Source organism: Aythya marila (genome assembly GCF_965140915.1).
Source record: "Aythya marila genome assembly, chromosome: 25".
Lineage (NCBI taxonomy): Eukaryota > Metazoa > Chordata > Aves > Anseriformes > Anatidae > Aythya > Aythya marila.
Genome location: NC_139066.1, coordinates 3,346,230 through 3,364,163, shown reverse-complemented (window position 1 = coordinate 3,364,163; position 17,934 = coordinate 3,346,230). Strand labels below are relative to the sequence as shown.

At 44.6% G+C, this 17,934-nt stretch overlaps 1 protein-coding gene across 2 annotated transcripts; it reads right to left on the bottom strand.

Annotated features, from left to right (window-relative positions):
* Positions 1-1,452: 1,452 nt before the first annotated feature.
* Positions 1,453-17,441, bottom strand: DCAF7 (DDB1 and CUL4 associated factor 7). 2 transcript variants are annotated; one of them, XR_014319065.1, is made up of 8 exons: positions 17,098-17,441; positions 11,864-12,022; positions 11,352-11,463; positions 10,161-10,279; positions 9,315-9,524; positions 8,609-8,726; positions 6,340-8,030; positions 1,453-3,177 (listed from the first exon to the last, which is right to left on the bottom strand). XR_014319065.1 is itself a non-coding variant. In XM_082779184.1 (7 exons), exons 1-7 carry the CDS (start codon positions 17,233-17,235, stop codon positions 7,858-7,860), a joined length of 1,029 nt encoding a protein of 342 aa, XP_082635310.1. In that variant the 5' UTR covers positions 17,236-17,441; the 3' UTR covers positions 1,453-7,857. The 2 variants fall into 2 exon arrangements, 1 of the variants encoding a protein (XP_082635310.1); XM_082779184.1 differs by having other exon boundaries at positions 1,453-8,030.
* Between the last annotated feature and the right edge of the window lie 493 nt (positions 17,442-17,934).

Here is a 17,934-nt window from a genome sequence, read left to right as displayed (position 1 = left end):
CTGGGTAAGAAGTTTAAAATTCAGTTATGCCAAATGGAAAGGACAGATTTAATTTAGATTGCAAAGTTAACCAAAAGAACAGTAATTTGGCTTCACAATGAACGTTACTTTTCTGTTTTTTACTTCTCTGTTTTAGTTGCTTCCCTACAGAGATGGGGATTTTCTTCTCAGTTGAAAGTTACTAAAAATATGACAGGTAGTGCTTGGCATCTTTGAATTCTGGCGTTAAATATTTGCCGCTTGAGATTGTCACTTCAGATTTCTGCATAAATTGATTTGTAGCAAATGCAAGTGTGATGCTATTTGAATACATATTGTTATTTACCTTTACAAAGAAGAAAGCACGTTCTCCAAGTGGGAAGCTGCTGCGGTATGTCTCAATATTGAAAACAGTTGCTGGGATTTAGCATACAGAAATTTAAATTTCTTGCCTTCTTCCACTAGAATGGAAGCGGAGAAACCTTCTTTGGAGAATTCTGAAGCACAGATCCAGGAAAAAGAATCTAGGAGGATGTAAATATATTTCTAGGGTAAAGACACAATTCTTAGAAGGAAGGCATCTTTTCCAAATATGGATTACTGGAACAAAGTCCATATATAGCTTACACAGTGCATCTTTATAGGCAACTCTTTCCACTGTGGTCACGAAGCTTAAAAAGCTTTCATTTCAAAGCCAGTACACAAAGAATTAGAGAAGAATCCAAAAGTACACTAGTTTTCAGACAACAGTTTAGTTGAACCAGAGATAATCTAAATACTTACTGCAATCATCAGTCCTGCTCACCAATTTTTAAGGTTAAAAACAGATTTCCAAGTTCTGCCACCCTACTCCCTTTTAGGTCCCCATTGCAGCAACAATGCTACCAGTGACAGAGCCTGTAAAGAAAATGCCCTTTAACAGAGGTCACCTATACATAAGGCTTAGGAACTAAATAAGGGCCTAATTGCTTTGTCTTCAATTTGCCTGTATTCAAAAAGCCTTAGAGACCAATTATTTGTATTAGAAAATCCCTCTTCCCCTCATCTTAAGTAGCAGAAACACGCAGGCAGATAATTACTATTTGTTCTGTAGGGAAGAAGCACTGTGCAAGGAAGTCAGAAAACATGAGCACAGACACCACGTGGTACATTTGTTTCAAAAAAAAAAAAAAAAAGTAAATGTGGGTGTACTTTAAATATTAACCATTCTGTTCAAGTTCCCTTGTGACTGGCTTCCTAACGATATAATTTGGATCAACCTGTAACTTATTGTAGCTAGAAATATGAAGTTAGTTTCATTATTAGTAGGATAAGCAATTAATACATCTCACCAGCTTTGTACAGCAGAGACGAGATAAAGCAATCACCCTCCCTTCCACAGCAATGAACTTCACGCAGGATACATGAAACCTATTTAAAAATATTTCCCTGCAAGTCCCACGGGTACCAGTTTCAACTCACCACACAGTGAACTGCAGTCAATCTACAAATGTTCCATTTTTATTACAAAGTATGAAAGGCAGAAAATACTGTACCTAATACACAGGAGGCTGAAACTTAGAAAGAAGGTTAAAAAATCTGAATAAAACTACATAGGAAGCAGGAAATAGCATAAAAGGATGCAACATTCCACTTTCAAGCGACTTCAGAAAATTGCCTTAAAATTTACAGAGTTTCAACAGTATGGTTCCATGACTCAGGTGTTAAAATCCATTGTAACAAAACCTTTTGCATTTTCTCCATAAAAATAAAGGAGTATAGGGACACTGCAGTTATCCATGTCAACAACATATGTCTGTTGAATAGCAGGATACCAGGATTCCTCTAGGACAGTATAGTAGCAAAGTTGCAAATCTCAATATGGAAGGTGGAGAAAAGAAGGACAGAAGTAAAACTACTATTGCTTTAACATAGTTTAGTGAGAACAAGAAGTCAGAGTTTCATATGAATGTTTGTACAATCATGCTACAAAGATTACACCTTCAGGAAATTACCACAACGGGACTGTGAATGGAAAGAGCAGAAGGGAAAAAACACACAAAAAGTAAACATCTCCTACTGACTATCGGTAACAAAAATGCTTCGGCGCAACAGATTTAAATTACATCTTACACTGCTAGCAACCCAAGTTTAAAAAAAGGTTCCTTTTAAATAGTAGATTTCATAACTCATATGCACCAGGTTGTCAGAAAAGCAACACATTGCTTCACAGCTGTACTATGACTTTCACTAGTTCTCGCATTTCTGCCTTGGTTCAGATTCGACAGACCGATCGTCGTCTCTAACAGAGGAGACTTGAGAGTCACGCGTCTTACAATCCTGAGAGCAAACTCCAAGGGATGTTGACTTGTGGCTATCAATGAGCGCTGGAATATGGGCTTACAGCTACCCTTTGCAGCAATAATTTTCAGGAAAGTCTTTTTGTTAGATTTTCTGAGGAGGAATAAATTCGATAGAAGTCATCCAGATTTGTTTTTATGAGTATGAAAATCCTAGCTTGATGCTGAGTACCAAAGGCTGCACAAAAGGCTACTGAGACACATGGCAGCCAAAGTTATCTTCCGAAATTAGACAGCAGCGAGCAAGTCTCACAAGTGCCTTTGTCTCTGGAGTCTGCCACAAATGATGAGCATTCAGTAACTGGTGTTTAGCTGCATTTTTAATTACTGCTTTTTAGTGCTGGTGAATGCTGCTGATCAAAAGTTCTGGAAATCTCTTCCTAAAAGAAGAGCTGGGGCATGCTGTATTCCTCTCAATATCCCCAACAATAAAACATTTCTGACTCTTCTCAGGTAAGAAGGGTGAAGTACAGCTGCCTCTCTAAGCATGAAAAAGTGCTCGTTAAGTGCCACATACAAATAAATCCCTGGATTCTCCACAAAGATCAAGAGAAACAGGGACACAGCTGACAGTACCTTGCCCATTCCAGAACAGGTCTTGGACACCTCGGTTTGAATGTCCACTGTCTAATAAATACAGGCCTGCTCTGGAATACTGGTCTGACAGTAGAAAGCAGTAAATGTGTAGAGATAACCTGTATTAATTGATAAGGTAACAGAATGGATGTGAGGGGGTAGGGCCATTTTGCTAACCAGCAACGGGAAGACAAACCAGTCCACTATTTGGATGGAACTGTAACTCTGCAATCCACTGAGCCAACAGCTTACCCTTGCTGCCATTCATCCTTTTGAGGATGTTCTGAAAGAGACAAAACACCATTAAGCACGAGGAACTGACAAGCTCCAGAATTTAGGTTGTGTGAATTTACAGACAGCAGCAGCAATTTTTCTATCACAAAAACGTTACCCAAAGAATCCAGCTACAGCTGTGCACCACCAACCTGCCACTACTGCCGCCAAGCAGTAGAGGAGAGATTGCCAGACACTGCCAAGCTCCTAAATAAAGCAAGAGGGACTCTCTGGGTGACAAGCTGCGCTAAATTACTTGGGGTGACCTTGCAAGGTTGTGTCATTCTCTGAATAGAGAGCTTCAGTTTAACACAAACAGCATTGTCAAGTGCTCATGGTTTGGGTGTTTAGTAGAAACAGATGAGGGTCCACTAGATACTGACAACCGTAGCCAGTTGAGGATTTCAGTGACTGATGGATTTAACATTTCACACAAAACACAGACAAACGCCTACCATAAAAAGACTGAGGAAAAGATGACTCTCCTCCTAATCTTACCAAAAATATACTTGTTAAAGTGCCATCTGCAAGAGAACAAAACAGACACACTCAGCTTTCTTGATTTACATTTAAAACAAGCACAAGAGCATCTGTGTGAAGAATTCCAATATATTGGACTTCTCCCCTCACCTAGTCCCTGGTAGGCAATGATCTATAGTTGAGCCTGATGCAGCTTTCTCATTGCGACACCAGGCAAAAATAGATCCTTTTACTATTATCCAGAACATTCAGGAGAGTAATTACAGCTAAGTTTTGAAAGGATCATTAACTTTGACTTATGAGAGGCAATGCCTCCCCCTTTTAAGTACATTTCAAGGTTCCATACGGAACAACTTGTATTATCAGTCTCCTGTCATATCGCTCTTTGAAACCACCGTTTCCTTTCTAAATAGATTGTCAAAGCACTCACATCCTTGCCTTTTAAATCCCTGCATGCAGAAGCACAAGTCCAGTACACGCAACCTACCATAGGCCGTTTCAGTTAGACGATGAAGGGTTAGCACACTGCATGCTAATTCAACATCCAACTTGTATTCTGGATGCTTTCCCCTCACTAACGAGGTATTACACAATCGAAATCTCCTGGTTGAAGCCCATATACTAGCAACCGGTTGCCCACATAACAGCAGAAATCTGTGGAAAGCTTGGTTTAAAGGGAACATAACAACCAGACAATAGCATAATATCTGGAATTAATCAACTGGAGTGCTGCACAACTACCGAAGCCAGAGAAAAATGACATCTCCGTACCAGAATCAAGGCCTTGCCTGTACCAAAATAGCCTGCGATTTTCTGCTTTTCTAACCTCACTGATGCTCAGACTTTTCCCTTAATGTTACTGCATACTCAAGGGATACGAGGCATTTGAAAGCAGTTGCTCTGCACCCTCCAGCAAGCACAAAATAATCAAGATCAAATGCTGAAGTATTTATATCCATGAACTTTGGAAAAAAATAATGCTTATGAAGGTTTCATACCCAACATAATTGAATGTTACGCCAGTAAAATGTGATAAACTCTATCTTCTGATTCACAGGGTACAGTGGCAAGTCTCAGGGTTTTATTTTATCTTGCAAACAAACTTGAACCAGCAAGTAGACAGTTAGTTTGCTGCCACTGTGTCAGCAGGTGCTGGCAAAAGGGCACCGAAGTCTCTCACTTCCTCTCTGGATGGAAGTGCCATTTGCACTACAGAACATCTCACCCATGAGGATTTTCATGTCTTTTCAGTCATTAACCTTTCAAGTGACTTCTTTGAAAAGAAGCTATTTTAAGTAGCATTTCCCTGTTCCAAAACAGCCTCTGGTGATTCTGAATGTAATTTCAGAAGAAGAATGACAACAGATTATGCCCAAAGCAACATGTTATAGACCTAGAAGGTAGCCCAACTGGCTACACAAACAGGATATGAGTTTTATTTAGAATCCACTGGAGTCCACAAAATTCCTTCACTTGCCTTTGAAGAGTTTGGAATGAGAACCCAATACCACAGGCAAACTTCCATCGGTTTTATGGATGGAAGGGCTGACACTTTAGGTTCACAACAGAATTTTACTCTAACACTAGCAAAAGCTACCTGGTTATTTGTCTGTTAGCCCCTTCACAGGTGCTCTTTTCATCATCTTGGTACAAACAGAGATTCTATTCCTAGAGAAGCAGGCTGTATTTGTCATTTAGTATAGCCTATGGAGTCTCTCAGTGACTTTATTTTCAAATAAATTAGCTTATGTCTTTTTTTAAAGCACAATTCGGCAGTTGCAAAAGATTTGTTAAGCTAAGCAACAGGCACATTCATCCTTGACTCACGCCATCTATCTAAGAATGAGACTTCAAAGCACAGAGGGGACTTCTGGAAGTACTAACGTTACAGGTAGTTCCTGCCATTCCCCAAACCACAACTTAAATTAAAAGCTTGTCTGGTAACAACTGACTTTGCACTCCAAGCCAAAGTTAAAATCCCTTAGTGACACAGCACATAATATCCACTGCTTGTAATTAAGCAGCACATTACAAGTATGTGCACATTTTGATGAGTTTCTAAAGCTCTGCACGTAGTTATACGCTGCTACTAAGAAAATCCTAATTTTCACTTAATTCTGAGTATTTTCCAACTTAAGATGAAGCACTGTTTAAAAAAAGTTGTAACCCAACTGTTTGGCTAACACTGTTCTGATACCTCAATCAAATCTGTGGAACACACTACCCTCAGCACCATAGCTAGTAAGCAAAACTGACCTTCAAGTCAAATAGAGCTTTCTGTCAAAAAAAAACCCACAGCTGAATACAGAACGCCATTGACAAACCACGAGCTTAAACCATGTTAGTTTCTTGGCTCTGAAATTAAAAGGGGTGATGGAATAATAATGCTGTTTCTAATGAATTGCAAACAAATTCGCAAGGCAGTGCTTTTCTGAGCTCATGTTGAAAAGTAATCTGTAGAATATTTCCCCATGTCCAGAATGACAAAACTTTTCAGAGTCTGTTCTCTACTTGACAGCACTTTCAGCATCAGTTTTACTGGTTCTCAGCAATCTCTTTTCCCAGCTCGCCTTTGCTGCATAAACCATCACAATTCAAGTTTGGCAGCGTCCTACTATTTATAATGCTGCCTGTAGTTGTAGGTGAATGTACGTTAGGTGGAAGGATGATTTTGATAATTTCTGACACTTACATCAAAACTCAGCTGGTACAGCCTCAGAGCACTGCTACGGTTGTCATGTCTTCATTGGGAGAGCACTGTGGAACATCGATCTGAATAGCTGTGTTATATTAAGACTTCGCTGAAGATTTTTATCTTGCCTAATCCACTCAGCTTTGATTGCAAAGTATTACTGTAGAGCGTTCCACTATTCAAAACAGGAACAGATGCCCCTGGACACATCCCAAAAAGACATGAGGATGACAAGTGCCAAATCATAGCCTCTGTGGCACTGTTTCTTTCATTTGAAACCCATCTTCTGTGCATTGCATTAGGGAATTCTTTCTTTCAGAGAAACAGCTTTCATTTGGATAGCAGACCAGCTCTTCCAACTCATCTCCTTGTTCAACAAGACCTGACAGTACAAAGCAAATACATTTAGGAAAAAAAGATTGCTTTGCACTCCTTTCAAGAACTCCCAGGAACACAGGCCAAATGCAAAGAAGCTCCAAGGTGCAGGTTAACCACAAAATCTTGGTCATATTATTTGCCAATCAAGCAAGCTACAAAGTGTGAAACCATTTTATTTTGGTTCAGATAGTAAGCCCTCTAAGGGGAAATCATTTCATTGGAAATGTCACTCCAAAGTCCATTACAAATAACATTTTTTGAGAAGTCATTTACCTCAGAGGGAGCTCAAGTCATGCAAGTATCTTCTTTCTGAAACCTATTACCATTCTGTTAGCTAACACAACTGCAGGAGACACACAATAAATTCAGTTATAATTTAAAAATAAGGCCTACCATAGTAGCAACTGCCTCTAGCATCAGAAAAGTGTAAGGAAATTGTGCAACAAGTACTTGTACTTCACAGCACCAGAAAATTCTGCCCAGGTAACCAGGTATTGGGAGCCAAGGCAACGGTTAATTCTGGCAGGCCTTTACTGCCAGGGAGCCTGCAGTGTTATCGTGACTTCTATCAACAAATATATCCTGCTTTGGGCCTGTGGAAGTGGATCACATATCAAAAGTAAGAATTCGGGAGAAAAGCCTTACTCAATAGAAAGTTAGCCCAATATATAAAAAACATACAAATGTTTAAACAGTTGAGAGGCAGCAACAACAGGAATGATAGATTCCTGCCAAGGTGGCTGTTAACATCACCGTCTTTTTCCCCACCTTGTTTTGCACTTGCATCTATCGAACTAGTTAGATGTGCTGCCCCAGCTGGCTGACAAACACGTGGACATACGCAGCAACTGAAAGCCTGCAAGCTTATTAACACAGTCAAACAAATATACAGAACTTTAACTGAAGAAAAAAAAAAAAAAAAAAGAAAACCAGAACCCAAAAGGTCCAAGAGGCTCAGCATGTCTCTGCATTTTAGAGTCTTGGGGACAGGGAACACCTGTCCTTGATTCTTGTAACAGTTTCTTGGAACAGTAGATGCAAAGCAACAACAGATACTGGCCACTTGACTCGTGTTGTTCTTACTTTAGAGGGGAGGGGAAATTATACGGCCTTGCCTCAATTTGGCATGAAGCAGTAACGTTACACTCTCAAAATCTCCAGGCAGTTGTTGTAGCAGATAGCTATCCAGTCTGGCTGAGTCGATGCCCACTGTACATTGTTGATTTCTCCCTCTGCTGTATAGGCCAAGATAGGGTCCTCAATGGCACGAGGCATTTGCTGGATGTCCCAGATGAGAGCCTGATGGTCATCCGCTGCACAAGAAAACAAAATAAGTAGAATCAAAGCATTATGGAATCTCCCTACATGGGATCTCCCTAATATGGGTGTAGTAGAAGCAGCTAGATAGAATATGGCTGTTGCAGTCCAGATAAGAAATCAAGATGGAGGTACAGTGGTGCAGCTGTTCTCCAACAAAACCAGCACACCTCTTTGGATAATTACGTGTTATCCAGGACAGTTATAAACCAAACAATCAGTGGAACTCCAATTGAAAATATTTAAGAAGTAGCTTGCAAAAAAAAAAAAAACCAAAAAAAAAAACACTTTAAAAAGCATGGAAAATAGAATAGCTTAGCCAACAGAGATGCACAGTTTGGGCACTGTGCTCACTATTGCCATCCAATAAGCAGGCATCTATTTCCATAAGCTTTTTAGGAAAGTCTCTAATAAAGGACTTCTAAATCACTTATAATCTTTAGCAAAAGGCAGTAAGAGAAGTGCATTAACTTTTTGGAAGAAAGGATTTTGCAAATGTAATGGAAAGCTCCCAAGCAGAGATTCACTAATGCAGACGGTGAGAGATCGATCTGGAATCTCTTTCCACACCTACCTGCTGTACAAATATGGCAGGAAGAATGAGGCGCCCAAGCAATTCCATTTACACACGCTCTGTGGTTGTTTAACCTGGCGACAGGAGTGCAGGGAACTCTGACATCTAGAATCACAACCTTCAGAAACAAAACAACAAAGTTCATAATTGGCATTTTTTATTTTTTCCTCCAGAAAAGAAAAAGATTTGAACTAAGGCTGTGAAGACTTTCCCCAAAGGGTGCACCTGGCAAGCACACACTGTTCTCACAGAATAGTTTCTAGCTGGTCAGCAAATTGTGTGCATCTCAAGAAGAGTCAGGCCTCACCAGGAGGGCTTGTGAGGTATGAGAACATGGCAAATGAATTATGCTTCCCTGAAGCAGCACAGGTGACAAACTAAGGTACACTGCCTTATGCAATGAACTGAGAAAGAACAGGATGACTACAGTACTTGCATTTATGATTTTATGGGAAAGCTGTTGCCCAACTGGCTCACGGACCCCTCTTAAAAAAATCAGCTGAAATATTTAGGAGCCCCAGAGATCTCCAAGTTTATAATGCCAGTTACTTTTAACTCCTACTGAAATTACTAAAATAAGAAGTGATCCTTAATCATACTCCACATAACAACATTGACCTCTTCCTTCAAAAGTTAAGAAATTAAGGGCAAAGCAACCTTCCAAAAATCCCAGCCAGTAGCACCCCCAGGAGAGCTAGTGCCTCACCTCCATGCCATCCATGGCCATCGTAGCAAGATAGTTGGGATCCTGCTTGTTCCAACAAAGACGCAGCAATGGATGGTGCTGTGGGTCTTCATAAATGATGGTGCTGTGTTCCAGATGACGGAGATCGAACATCCTCACCGAGCCATCTGCACCAACTGAAGCGAACATATCTCTTCCACCACCTGCACGGCTAAATGCTATGTCATACACCTGCTCGGCACCAGGGCAGAGAAAAACACAATGTCAGTTTTAGTCAGTGCACTGCCCCCTAATTCACAGCAAAATGGATTTTCCGTATGAATAGCAGAACTAGTAGTGACATTTTCTGTTAAATGCTTGAGCTTCCTAGCTAGTTTTTAAGTCACTATGTTTGCCAAAGGGAAGGGGGAAAAAACAACTAGTCACGTCATTACAGGATTATTCACTGAAACAGAACATATTTGTTTTCCAGACTCAGATTTTGTTAAAATGAAAGAATCCTGTAAGCTGTTTATTGCCTTTGATATCCAGTTGATTACAATTCCAGTTTGGTGCTTTATCTCATTTTTCTAAAATATTCTAGAGCATAATCTAGTAAGACAAACATATTCTCAAGCCCAGATTTGATGACGAGTAAACAGAGCAGTAGCCAACAGAACAGCTTTAATCAGTTTGTAACGTATAAAACCTGTATATCTGAGCTATAACTAATGCATATCAAAGCCATACATCTTAAATTTTAAATTTAAAACATTAAATTTTTGGATAATCAGATTTCTCAAGAAAAAACAAAAAACACAGAAAAGCCCTTTTCCTTGTCTGCTGCTTTAAATATATGCAATGTAAACAACCAAATGAAGCCATCACCTCTTTGTCATGCGCAATAAGTTGGGTCTTAACATGGCCAGAGACCAGATTTACTCTTCCAAGAACCTGCCCTGTCTCCAGACCCCAGATAGTGCAGGTCGTGTCAATACTAGAAGTACCTGAAACAAAAAGGCTTCTGTTAGCAAAATGAATATTCTTAATACGATAATTTGTGAGAATTTTGCTAATGACTTGCTCCATTAGTGTAATAGCCTCTGACATCTACAGATCAGAATAGCTGCAAGAGCAGCATACAATTAAAATCAAGAACGCCAACCAGCCAGCAATCTGCCATGCATTTAAATGACCCAAACCTTTTAGCTGCGGAAAGAGTCTTTCACACAGGAATAAAGTGTAAATAGCTCATGTCTGCTTCAATCTATGCAGAAGCCTGATGCAGATCTGGGATGAACTTCCCCATCCTTTAAGTCTCATGCACATGTCAAAACCAAAGCCTAATCCTAGAATTGCAATAGCACATCGTTATTAACTGATTGCTTCTGTGGACTGAAGGTGGGGCTAGCAGTAAAGCTCTTAAGAGAGGAGCAATGCAACACAGAAAAAATAAATCATGTAGTAAGTAATTACTAAGACACATTATCAGTGTTAATCTCTGGGCAAATCCCCCTGACATGAACGGCTGTCCTCTGCTGGAAAACAAACCTCTGCTGAATCAGTCATCATGGATTGACAATTTCTCCCAAAGGCTAAAATTAAGCCTTAAGCATTCAGCCCCCTTCTCCAACTGAATTAAGGGCTCCTGCCATTGAAATGATTTTCAGAAATAAAAAGCTTGGTATGGAGTTTTCTAACCACTCCAGAACACACTGGGTAAGTCACAGGAGTTCACATCCACTTTTACTCAGCACTGGAACACCAGCCCCGAAGGCTGATAGCTCCTATCTGCAAGGTAGGAACAACTGAGGCAGCAAAGGAACGCCCCTAACCCAACCTCCGCAGAGGAGGGGCCACCTTTCAACATAAAAAAAAGTCTCCAAGAGCTGTCTTTTTTTTTCTTCTTTTTTCAAAACCCAAGACAATGGCAGTTTCTCCAACATACAAATTTGTCTGCTTGTTAGTTACCAGAGTGCTGATTGCAATGACAGCAGTCAGGCACATCTGGGATTTCACCAGCCTGGATTCAGAAGCGTGTCTTTCACACCAACAGCTGCAGCGTTTTGTCAGTCTCACCTAGGAGGTACGGATCCACTTCATTCCAATCAAACGATGTTAGCGGAGCACAGAAATCAGAGTTCTTGTTATTGTTCAGCAAACACTCCAGCCGGGTCTCTGTTTCACCCACCTTTAGGAAAAGCAAAACATCTGACTGAAATAGAAACATCACGCGACTCGTTCCACTTGTACTTCCAACACAGAGCGCTAATCCCGGCTTTCTTTCCCTCAGCTTTACAGCCTAACTGTCTGGAAAACACAATCACCACCTCTGTCTTCAATCAGGTGATTAAAACAGCAATTACCACCGTAATTCTGCCTTTCCTACAGTCTTTGTATTTAGTAGCATTATTACTGCAGCTAAGAAAAACTTATTCAGTGCTCTGCCTTCATTTTGTGTCTTCACCTTCACACTGCAGCAAGCACAAGACACCATGAAAGGAAAGTCAAAAATCTGGTCTCAAGTACAAAAGGAGATAACTCCGCAGCAGTCAGTATCAGAGGTCTCTCCCCGGGGAGGATTTACTCACTCTCCACACACGCAGGTAGTCACCGCTGGTTGCCAGCAGGTCTGGGTAGACTCCCTTGGTGTCCGGGATCCACATCAGCTTTGTGGTGGGGTAGGGGTGATCAAAGGTGTTCCTGCAAATGAACTCCGAGCTCTCTTCATCCAAACCAACAAGCTGCACCTGTAAGAAGCCACATTCAAAAGAAAGAGAAAGCATTTTTAACAGAAGAATCATTTATAATTAGTGCATTAGGACAGCGTATTTCAGAAGGATGCTTTCTGGAACCTCAAGGACAATTACAAAAGACAATTAATCATGGCAATGGAATGAGAAATCTTCAAAGCTGTGCTTATATGCCCAGCTGGGAAGCAAAGTGAAGTACCCATCCTCACCACAGTGCTGTACTTGGAAGACGTGATCTTAAGTGAAGCAAAATCCCAGCCCCAAGGACTGAAGCCCACCCTTCTCTTCCACACACTGCACCAGATCCCACCAGCCAACTCTCAGTGTCACAGGAGCTAACACAGCCTGCCACAGCTGCACCAAAGGAGAACACGGATTAATCCCACCTGGTGTCAGAAAGCAAAGAGAATTCAAACTTGGGAAAAAAAGGAGGGGGAAGAGAAAACATCAACAAAATTATTCTAGTGTTTTGTGTGAAAAGACCAAGAAAGGGCCTGCTGAAAGATTTTAGGCAGCTGATCTCCGAATTAGTATTTTTCTTCCCATGGTAATGTGATAGAGGGAAGGGCAGACAAGAAGCTATCTCCACATAGCTCGGTCATGACAGCACCTGAAATAATGCTGGTAGTCCCAGACATGATGTTATTAGAAAAATATTGACATGTCAGAAAGCGCTCAGAGAACAATACGGTGCTGGGAGGAGGTGTTTACCTAGCAGTGCCTACAAGACCTAAACAGGATGAGAGCCCCACTGTGCTGAGCGCTGCTCGAACACAAACACTGCGAGGACGACTCATTGCAAGCAGTTTGTAAGCTGCTCACAGTGGGAACTTCCTAATACTTTCCACACTGCAGCTTCCTCCTGGAAACCGTGGCTTAATAGACTTATTCTAAGATGTTTATCTGCACAATTCCTAAATATTCTGGCATATGCAATTCAGTTCATGAACTAGACATTTGAAGTAGGCTGGAAATCACTGCATTTCCCCCCAGACACACAACAGCACACCTCCACAGTCCAGTTACGAGTCCATTTAGGGATGCTCCTAACAAATGCGACCCTTGCCGCTTGTCAAACTGAAGATCCATCCCTTCCACCCTGTAAGAGACCCTAGAAGACGTCAAACCAAGCCTCTAAAACCAGGCCATGTCTGCCTTGCACTCCCCTCACTGCAGCTGCTCCACTTCACAGCCCACCACGAACCAGCCCCGCATCTCCCGGTCTTCTGAAGCGATTGACAGAAAGCTCCAACTCCTTTAGGGCTCAGGAATGCTAAGCGGATTTCACAAAGGAAGCAAATTGTCCTTGGTCACAGAAAATCTTGCGGCAAGGTCAGAATCAGAAGACAAACGACTTGTAATCATTTCTTTCCCTTTGCTTATGCTGTTTGCAGCTCAATGTGCGGGCATTAAGCCGGTCCGAAGCAATCAACATTCCCCAACCAGAGGCAGATCTCAGACAGCAGAGGACTCGCTTTCCTGGTGCGAACTGACAGATCCCCACCCTGCATGATCACGTTTAACCCCTCTGCAGAAAGAGCAGTGCCAGCCAACCCCTTGGTGACCTTTGACGTTTTTCGGCGCAGGCCAGGTTGGAGAACAAGAAGCCCACCGAGGACACGAGACCTCCTGGCACCTGCCGCTGACTGTGGGACCCAGCAGCAGCAAACACCGCTGGAGCAGCTCTGCTCTCTCCTAGCTCAGCACGTTCAGAGGTCTGACTCTTCTCCTCGGACCCGATCACAAGCAGGGACTACAGAACCCCTCCAGCCATGCTCTCGGTGCAGGCTGCAGAGAACGATGGGGTTTATTTTCGGGATGTTGCCCATACAAGAGCCCCGTCTCACCTCTCTTGGAGGAGGGAGAGATCTGCTGCTGTCAACTACTGCACGAAGCAGTGCCTGAAGCTGAGACCAGAAAAGCCTGAGGAGATGCTAAAACCAAAGTAATGGTCAGGCAGGAGACAATCTGAGCCGTTCTGCATCTACCTGTCACTCGTCCCGGTGGGGAAAGGAGGACAAGGGGGGTTCAACCTCCATGAGCTTTGCAATTACGCTGCGATGGCAGCCAGGAATGCTGTGTAATTATTTCATTTCTCCCATAGATCACGATATGCTGCAATTGGATGTGTTTTCCTACCGCTGTCCATCAAGTCGCTGTGATCGACTTGTCTTTGCAACCCTAAACCTTACAGAAAAATAAAAACCACAGCCCCCTGGTAAAGCAACCACACCAAACGCTCCCTGATCTGAGGCACCGTGCAGGAGAAGGTGGCACCTCTGTCCTCCAGGTACAGCCTGCAATCAGCCTGCCTGCTCCTTTCCACAGATCACTCCTGATCCCCGAAACCACGCTCAGGAGCCTGCAGCTGCCTCCCATCGCACCAGCAATCTGTGAGGTGTTCTAAAGCCTAGCAGCAGTTTGCTAATCCAAGGCATTCAGGAAAAGCCAGCCTAAATAATTTCAGCTCTTCCCACTGTGTCCTTCTACCAGGGAACGATCGGTGCAGGTGTAGGAGCTGAAGCAGAACTCCCCTGGGGGTTCAGAGAGATCCTGGCAATCAGCTCCCTCCTGTGCCCTCCAGCTTGTTAGTCGTAGGGGAATTAAAGCGGTTAGGAGAGTCTGGGAATTGGGGACAGCAGGAGATTGGGGTTCTGCAGCCAGTAGAACTGAATCCCCCACAAATGAGAGGTGCAAAGAGAGCTTTTGTGCATGTAGCCGCACGTACTTAGAGCTCCGGTAATTACTACAGAAATGGAAAGTCCCCAAAATGAAGGGGACAAGAATCTGTCCTCTTCCTTTCCCAGCCCCAACAGAAAACGCTGCTACCACAAATGCTTGGTGCACTAAATCTTTTTTAAAACACCTTAAAAAATATAAATAAAACAGGAGAGTAACAAGGAAAAACTATATTGACCTATTTGGTTACGTTTTCAGCAAGCTAGAATTGCTATTCCAGTCTGGGCTTTGGTGCACCAGGGGGAAGGAAGGAAGGAAGTCGGTTATTTAGAACAAAACACTGCAGCAACAGGAACAGAAATGTTTGGTGATTGTCAAAAGCCTCCAAAGGTATCCGAGTGCAAAGAGAAAGCTGAAATGAAAGTGAGTTTTCGTTAGCCTTTTGATTGGTTCCACCTGCAAGGGTATTTTGATGTCAGAATTTGGCAACGTAAAACGTCTCAACCGTGCAGGGCGGCTTCGGCAAGAGGACAAAGCTCCCACACGTGCCTGACAAGACTTAAATTCCCACTTATCTCAGAACTCGGGTTGAAAAAAAACTGCTCTAAGCACATTTTGGGCTACTTGGGACACCTTCAGTCCTTTCCCTGTGTTACCTCAGTTTTACCACTCCCACGGACAGAGGCTGGAGCTGAGAGAACTCACAGCGAGCGTGCCCCCAGCACACCCACGCAGGGTCTGTCCCAACCTGGAGCCTGAAGCTGTTCCCCGAGGGTTTGAGCATCCCCTAAAAGTTTCGGCAAAGTGCTGAGAGCCTTGGAGAGACACCACGAAGAGCGTGCAAATCACTGAGCACTCCCAAGCTCCCTCTGGTCTCCAAAGGGAAGACACCACCAGTGCTCTGAGCAACAACACCACTTGCCTTTATCCAGGAGGGCTCTACCTGTCATCACCTACCTACAGCAGAAGGCTCTACTGAAAACACCTTAAAAAACCCCAAACCCCACTCCTCACCACACAAAAAACCCAGCATCCTTTAAGGATCACAGCAAACCACCTCAACAAACCGAAGGCCACGTTTCGCCGTGTTGTTGTACAAACTGAATTTTTAATCACCCATTTTCTGTACTTCCAGCCCGGCAACTCAGCCTCGCACAATTACTCTCCTGCTGTTCACACTGCACTGCATAAATACAGAATGAGGTGCTCGGAGGGACTGGAGTCATCAGGATTGTGAGTCCTGAGTCACTGAGGTCAGGAGAAGCTCTGGGGAATATTTACAGACGGGTCATTTACACAGCCCTACAGAGCTTGTCTGCACCAACTAAGTGTAAAGGATAAAAAAAAGTGGCTGACTCAACTGCCTTTATGGTGGAAGCCTGAGCTGAAAAGCAGACTTGATAACGCTGTGATCGGGAACAATAATCCCCAGGGAATGACCCAAAGTGAAAAGCACCAGAAACGTGTCCCTTATTAGCCAACTCCACCACTTCTAAACAAAATATTCACAGGTTGGTGATTTGGCCTTTAAAGAAAAGGGAAGTTTTGGAGCTCAGCGAGCTGCCACCCCCAACACCCCGATGGGGCTCAACTCATTTGTAGCTGGTCACTGACCGGGCTGCAGCGTGCTGTGAGCATCCCGCCAGGCCTGCTGCAGGTGCAGTAACTGAACCGCTCCCAGAGGTGTCACCTGCCTTCGGATCACCCCTCGTGACATCCCTGCCCAATGCCCAATTCCCAACGCCAACTTTTGGCCTTATTTTCTCCATTAAGTGGCTCGACAAAGCACCATGCGATAAACACAGAGCTCTATTTGCAACAGCTTCAGTGTCACACAACTTTCTGCATGCTCTACAGCTGGGTTTATTTCCTCATCCCTCCTCTGCTCGTATGCATTCATCACCCAGACCAATGCATTAAAGGCTGTCGAGAAACGAAGGGTTTAATTTGAAGAGCCGGCCACCTCTCTGCTACCTGCACAAGGTGCCCTGCTTTGATGCCGAGGAAATGCTGAGGATCCAACCACACATTTCACATCAGCGTTGCTCTCAGAAGTAAAGGCGCTGAGGGCTTACAGCCTCATGAAAAAGCCCCCCCAGCAACCTTCCACGAGGAGAACGAACAGTACAACAGGCGTAACGCTGCTGACACAGCCTCAGCCCAGCTCACACGCTCCCAGCCTCGAGTCCTGGCCGAAAACTTTCCCCACAAAACCCAGACACGCCGAGGGGGATTGAGACCACTGAGGAGACCTCTCTGCGAGCAGCACCCCCCCACAGACCCCCCCCAGCCCCCCAAACCCCACAGGGAAGGGCCCAACGGGGGGGAGGGGACCCCAAAAAAAAAACCCGGGCCCTTTTTTTTTTTGGGGGGGGGGCCGTGCCCGTGCCCACCTTGTTGTTGTACTCCTCCACGAAGCTGCCCAGCGCCAGGCGGAACCGTTTGTCGGGCCGCACGCTCCAGTTCATGGCGTACACGGTCCATGGCGCCTCGTACTTGTAGATCTCCTTCCGCTTGCCGTGCAGCGACATGGCGGGGCCGGGGGGGCGACGGGAGGGGGGAAAAACGAACCGGGACGGGACCGGGAGCGGGACCCCGGGCTGGGCTGGGCCCTGCTGAGGGGAAGGGCCCGGGGCAGGCGCTGGGCCCGGCCTCGGAGGCGGCGGGGAGCGGGGCGAGGCCGCGGCGCCCCCAGGCCCGGCCTCAGACGCCCGGCGGCGGCCGGTTGGGATTCGGGCCCCTCACACAACGGGAGCGGAAGCCGCGCGCGGAGGCCCGCCCTCTGAGCGCGGGTTGGGCGGCTCTGCTGTCCATTAGCCAGGCGGGCGGCTATTGGGTGGAACGCACGCCCGTTTGGCGCCGCGCGGTATTCTATTGGTCGGTTTGCCCTTCCCTTGCCGGGAGAACCTACCGCGGAGAGTGGTCCCGCCCTAGAGGGAGGCCGCGCTCGTTCTCGGCAGCGCATTGGCTGCAAGGGGTCGCAGTGGCGCGAGGCGGGCTCTCGAGCTCTTCTTGACAGCCGATTGGCTGGAAGCGCTGTCCGTCACCCCAGCCCGAGGCCCGCTTCGGGCGCTCCCTGGGGTCGCGAGTTCGAATCCCTTCTCCGCCGAGAGGCGGGCGGGGGGTGGGGGGGGTTGGGCTGTAATTAGCCCAGGGTTAATTACGGGGCTTTACTGCCAGGAATACCAAGCAGCCCGGCTTCTTAGGAAGCTCCTGGCTGGAGCCGGGCA

Bases quoted from the DNA above. Each gene is read 5' to 3' on its own strand.
- DCAF7 (XM_082779184.1), bottom strand. From the start codon at position 17,235: ATGTCGCTGCACGGCAAGCGGAAGGAGATCTACAAGTACGAGGCGCCA. The intron at 12,023-17,097 runs GTGGGCACGGGC...GGCTTCTTACAG, and splicing joins TGGAGGAGTACAACAACAAG to GTGCAGCTTGTTGGTTTGGA. The intron at 9,525-10,160 runs GTGATGGCTTCA...GGTGCCGAGCAG, and splicing joins TTATTGCGCATGACAAAGAG to GTGTATGACATAGCATTTAG.